General features: G+C 57.6%; 1 protein-coding gene across 1 annotated transcript; it reads right to left on the bottom strand.

The window, feature by feature from the left end:
• Positions 1 to 2,212: 2,212 nt before the first annotated feature.
• On the bottom strand, positions 2,213 to 5,356 carry FOXF1 (forkhead box F1). Its single transcript, XM_033069880.1, is given in 3 exon segments — positions 2,213 to 2,727; positions 4,296 to 4,776; positions 4,778 to 5,356. Coding segments are annotated over 3 exon segments (1,221 nt in total). The 3' UTR covers positions 2,213 to 2,566.
• Between the last annotated feature and the right edge of the window lie 644 nt (positions 5,357 to 6,000).

Genomic DNA, 6,000 nt, shown 5'->3' on the forward strand with positions numbered 1-6,000 from the left:
GACTGCGCTCACTGGCTTGAGGAATATGTGGCGTCCACGGAATGCAGCGGCTCTGTTTTTCCAGGTTTGGAAAGCCACGGGAGGGAGGAGGATGAATCACAGCAGGCTTTGTTGGGGAGCAGATATGGAACACCTCACAAGGTGCTGCCCACCCTCCCCGGCCTCCAGCAGCACCAAATCCCAAAATCAACCCAAAGGGATGAGAGCAAACCTTGGGAGTGACTGTGGGATTTCAAGGAGCTGAGTTCCTAACCCTGCACTGTTATCTCAGCCACACCTAGCACAGATATTTGTTTCAGGAGTAAAATCCCCTCTGTTTTCAGCTTGTGCCTAAAAGTATGGAGACAACACGCTCCTCTCCAATAGGGATGGGCAGGGATGTGGGGAAGATCAGCCCAGAAAAGCATAAAAATGAGGAAAACCAAAATGCTGCTGGCTTAAAGAGATTTAAACAGAGATTTAAAAACCCCAAAACATGAACAAAATTTTTAAAAAACACCCCAAACCCCACAGCGCTCCCCAAAAAAACCCCACAAAGCAACAATAAAAAACCCCACTCTGAAAAGGCCTCCCCCAAGTCTAATAAAGCCTTGCCTTAATTACAATAATATTACAAATTTGTCCTTGTTGTTACAGCAAACTTGGCTTTTTAATTAGGCTGATTCCACAGAGTTGGGCTCATTAGTGTGCAGTTATTAAATTTCCCTCTATAAAGGCAGAAATCCACATCCACATAATCAGATTAATTCGCCTGCATCTCTTTTTTTTATGGTGTTTATGGTGAATATTGATGGGAAAGATTAGCCCACGAATTAAAGCAGAAATTCCTGGATTCTGGAGGAATCCCCCCAAATTTCGCAGGAAAATAACGATATTTAAATGCAGATTTGTCACTGCCCCGTGCACAACAGAGATGGCACAGTTCATTTTTATTCCTGTTTATTAATTCCTAATAATTTGAGTTAATTTGGGTAAAATTTCGTCAATTTTATGATTTTTTTAAATTTATTTTTCACGCGGGGAAAAGCCTGCGGGAAGTTCCCTGCTGGTGGGTGCGCGGCTCGGAAAATTCACGGGGTGGAGAAGGAGGAAAAAAAGGAGGAGGAAAAAATCCATCCCGGCAGCCTCATGCCTGGAATTCGAGGGAGAGGCAGAGCTGTCAAACAGCTCCTTTCACCTTGGAAAAAAAAAACAAAAAACCGGAATAATCCTAATAATAAAAAGCTAAAAATAAAAAGCACCGCCGCTTTTCCTCCTCCTGCATTTCAATATCCTCGATTGAAATATTTCCCAGCGGAGAAATTGGCAATCAGGACTCCGGGAAGGTGAAAAAAATCCTAAAAAGTCGGGTTTGAGTCTGTGCCTGGACGGGGAATTATTGCCCGAGGGTTTGCAGGGCCGGGCCGGGGCTGCTCGCGGAGGCCACGGACTCCTCATTAATTAAGTTTAATTACACCGCATGCTCTTTTATTTGCTGCTCATACAATCGTGAAGCCCATGTACAAATAACATACAGGTTTTATTTCGGGATTTTTTTTTTTCTTTAGGGACAAAACGTACACAAAAAAAAAAAGGCGAAAAAACAAAACAAAAAAACCAAACCCACATAATTACAATTTTATACAGTGCAGAAAGAATTAAAATAGGTGTCACCGAACTGTACAACGTCAGGGCAAAAAAAAATAGAGAGGGGAGGGAGGGGAATAATCCTTCATTATATATATATTTCTATAAAAACATATGGAGGATTGTCTTTACACAGAGACCACGGTCGCTTGCAAATTTACAAAGGTTAACTAAAAAACCCCAAATCTATATGGCAAATATTGCCAACAGAGATTCCCCGATTTAATACTGATCAACTGAGACTATTCGTGTCTCGATTATTAGCAACAACAACGACAAAAAGAAATGTAGAATAAATAACAGGATGAGCATGGCTGTCTCTTTCCAAAGTGCCTTGTTCTCTCTGCATAGGGTCTGATCCTGCAGTCTTTATGCAGGCAAAAAATCCAAAATTAATAATTCCAAAAAAATCCCTCTGAGAGATTTTTTTTTTTTCGCCTGCTGGGTGTTGGCCGGCAAAAAAAAAAAAAAAAAAAAAAAAAGGAAAAAAAAAATTAAAAATTATTTTTCCGGGCTCGAAGTGAGACGGCACCGCGGGGATTTGAGTTCGGGGACTTTTCCAGCCCCTCCCAGCCGAGCCGGTGGCATCGCTCACCGCCAACTCCCAAAACGAGTTTGCAATTTCATTTTTTTTTAAAAAGAAGCATCAAAACCTCATTTGGCAAAACCTCACCCCAAACTCGCAGTCGGGGTTTTCGGGACGGACGGGTGGGGCTGCTTTTACTTTCTTCTCCAACCCTCCCCGAGCAGAAGAAGGCACAGACGCTGCGGGCTCGCACTCCCGGCCGATGCTCGGCTCCTTCCCGGCCCTTCTGCCGCCGATTCCCGGAGCTGCAGTCCGCTCCTGCTGCCCAAAGCCAGGCCGGGACACGTCCTGGGGGATGCTCCTCGCCCGGCTCCGGCCTGGCCGGCCCCAGGACCGGGCTTTTTCCGGCCTGGCTCACATAACGCACGGCTTGATGTCCTGGTATGTCACTTGTTGGTGGTAATAGGAGCCGCTGCCCGCTGAATGCATGGAGGAGGAGGCCATGGCGTTGAAAGAGAAGACGAATTCCTTTCTGTCGCACATGCTCGGAGACTGTGAGTGATACCGCGGGATGCCTGCGGGACGGGGGGAGAGATGGTCAGCAGCGCGAAGGGATTTTAGGAAGGAAGGGTGAGCGCGGATAGGGTTGGAAAAAAAAAATCCCAACAACGCAACCCCGCTCCGAGCGCGGATTTGGGGATATTTTGGCACACACGGGCAGGTGCGGCAGAGAAACCCCGAGACTGCGCTTCCCTGCCCGGCCCAAGAGAGAAGGGATTTGAGTTGGGTTTAGGAGTTTTTTTTCTTTCAATATTTCGATTTATTTTCTTTCGCCCCGGCTGCTTTTCCCATCGCTGGGCCCGTGCGGAAAATGCGCGGGGTGCGGAGCGGGGCAGCTCCCGTTCGTTGCCGGTGGGCACCGGGGGGAGGCCGGGAGAGTTCTACTGTTCCTTCAGCCACCTCGGGATGGAAAAAACCACCCCCAGAGGTGGGGATGGGGTGGGGATGGGGTGCCCCGGCCGGGAGCGCTCCCGCCGCTCCTTTGGGTGATAATCGGTGAAGGCCGCGCACGGCCCGGGGGCTGCTCGGGGCGGATTCCCTGCTCCGTTTTCCAGAGCCCCGGGATGGGCTGAGCTCCGGGAACTGCCCCTGTTCCAGAGGGTGGGCACTGCCCCGGCCCGGCCGGGATTGGGGTTCCGCAGCTCCGGCCCGGCCCGGCTGATGCTTTCCCCCTGCTTCGTTTTGTGTTTTCTGCCCATTTGCTCTCCCCTTCACAGCCGTTCCTGTCAGGCACATCCCGTTCCCCGGAAGGCCCGGAGTGATGGGCAGGGACCCCCAAATCTGCCCCATCACCCGCTCACGGCTCCGGGGTTCCCCCGTGCCACGAGGGTCCCACACCCAGCGCATCCCGAGGGGAATTTGGGCAGCAAAGCGAAACCAGAGCTGGCCTCGTCCCTTCCGAGGCCTCTTCCCGGCCAAACACCGTCTCCATTCCAAGAGTCAGGACAAATGCAGCCCCCGACAGCTCCAAGAACGAGACCGAGCCGGTCTCCAGGGGCGAGACCCCCTCTGCTGCCCGGGTTTTGGGGCACGGGAGGATTTGGGGGGTCCGGGCCGCCGGCTTCGGCAGGGACCACGGATGGAGAGAGGTGATGGGCCTGGAAAAGGCGGCCTTGAGATGTGTGGAAAACACAGCTGATGGCAGGGAAGGGGCCGGGATGGGACGGGGGTGGGATGGCGCGGGTGCTGGACCACCCCACGGGGAATTCCTCCCTTTTTTCCTCTGCAGAATCCTCCAAGACCGATGGAGGTGGGAGAGCCCAAGGGTGCATTCTCGGCCTTTCCTTCCCGCATTTCCCGCTGCCTGGAGCCCACCGGCTTTAGGCCCGGGGCTAAAGCGAAGCAGCACCGGGAAGAGCGGAGCCCCGGCCCGGCCGCAGCGGGGAGAGCCCCGACGGGCCCCGGCTGCTCCCAGGAAAGGAGGCGAGGAGCCAGGCAAGGCAGCTTCTCCTCGGGAACAGCTTTAAAACCCCCACGAAGCGGGATCCCGGCTCTCAGCGGCACCGCCGGGATCCAGGGGGGTTCGCAGCCCCCGGCCGAGCCCCGTGGCCGCGGATGCGCCCCACGCGTGGCCGCCCCTTACCTTGGAGCTCGGCGGTGTTGTGGCTGTTCTGGTGCAGGTAGGGCTGGTCCAGGGAATGCGTGGAGAGGCTGGAGGAGAGCGGGTTGGCCGTGGGGTTGCAGGGCGAGAGGGGCTGCTGCTTGATGTAGGACGCGCCGGTGTTGAGAGCCGCCGAGGCGCTGGGTGCCCACGCCGAGGCCGAGCTGGAATAAACCGAGTGCGGCTCCATCACGCCGCCGGCGGGGAGCAACGGGGATGCGGGCACGGAGCTGTCGTGGTGCGGGTATTCCCCGGCCGAAGAGCCGGTGCAGCCGCCCATGTAGGTGTGCCCACTGTTGGCGGGCAGGTGGGGCACGGAGTGTCCCGCCAGGCCCATCCCCTCCACATTGCTGGACAAATGCCCGTTCATCATCCCCAAGCCCCCTTCGAGGGAGAGGCTGTTGGGGGGGCAGGAGAGCCCGCCGGCCGAGCCCTGGAAGCCGTAGCTGTCGGGGAGGTGGTTTGAAGCTGAGCCCGTTCATCATGCTGTACATGGGTTTCAGCGCCTGGCATTTCCTCCGGAACCCGCGGGGCCGGCGGCGGAACGAGCCCTCCTCGAACATGAACTCGCTGGCCGGGTCGATGGTCCAGTAGTGGCCCTTGCCCGGGCGTCCCAAGCCCTTGGGCAGCTTGATGAAGCACTCGTTGAGCGAGAGGTTGTGGCGCACCGAGTTTTTCCAGCCCTGGTAGGAGCCTCGGAAGAAAGGGAAGCGGCTCTGCAAGAACTGGTAGATCTCGCTGAGGGTCAGGCGTTTGGAGGGAGAGCTCTGGATAGCCATGACGATGAGGGCGATGTAGGAATAAGGCGGCTTCTCCGGCCGCCGGATCCCCGCGTTCGTCTTCTTGGCTTTGGGGCCGGCGCTGCCCGGGGCCCCGCCGCTGCCCGGGGCGCTGCCGGCCGCGCCGCCGGTCCCCGCGGAGGCGGCGTCCATGGCCGAGCTCTGCGGCTGCTTCTCAGCCACGGAGGACATGGGGCCGTAGCTGCTCTGCACCGGAGGAGGAGGGGGCTGAGAGGACAGAGCCTGCTGCGCTTCTGCAGTCATCTACGGCCAGGTCCACCGCGGCCAGCCCCAGCCCCGGCCCTCCTCCGCCGCCCCCCCAGCGCCCCCCCAAAAGGCCACGCTGCCGGGGGCTCGCCGCCACTCACCCACCACCCTCCCTCCGGCGTCCTCCCGGCCCCCCGGCGGGCTCGCTTTCCACCGGGAGACTTCACCCCTCCGTGGATAAACAAATGGAAGCGACGACACCCCCCAGCCCCCCTTTGCCTCCTCCTCCCACTTTATCCCTAAATCCGAGCGCGGCCGCAGAAGGCGAGCGAGAGGCGGAGGGTCGGGGGGGCCGCAGGGAGGCGGGATGGGGGGGCGGGTGGAAGCGAGCTGAGCTCGGCTGCTGCGAGAGAGGAGCCGGGGCCGCCGCCTGCGCCTGCCCCGCTGCCCCTGGCCGGGCCGGGCTCCCGGGGCCGCCGCCGTCCCCTCCGGAGGCTTTAGCTGTGCTGGCGCTGCCGCTGCTGCGGGGAGCTGCTTCCCATCGCGGTGGCTGTCGAGTCTGCCCCCGGCCCCGCCGCTCGCCTTCTACTTTATCTCTCGCAGCGGCGTCTGCCGCTCCTTGACAGACGTAAGCGCGGAGCGGAGATCCCCGCCCCGAGCCGCTCCCCCACCCACCCTCCCGGGCGGCCCCTCCGCCGCCC

The sequence above is a fragment of the Catharus ustulatus genome, chromosome 11 (genome assembly GCF_009819885.2).
Source record: "Catharus ustulatus isolate bCatUst1 chromosome 11, bCatUst1.pri.v2, whole genome shotgun sequence".
NCBI classification, from domain to species: domain Eukaryota; kingdom Metazoa; phylum Chordata; class Aves; order Passeriformes; family Turdidae; genus Catharus; species Catharus ustulatus.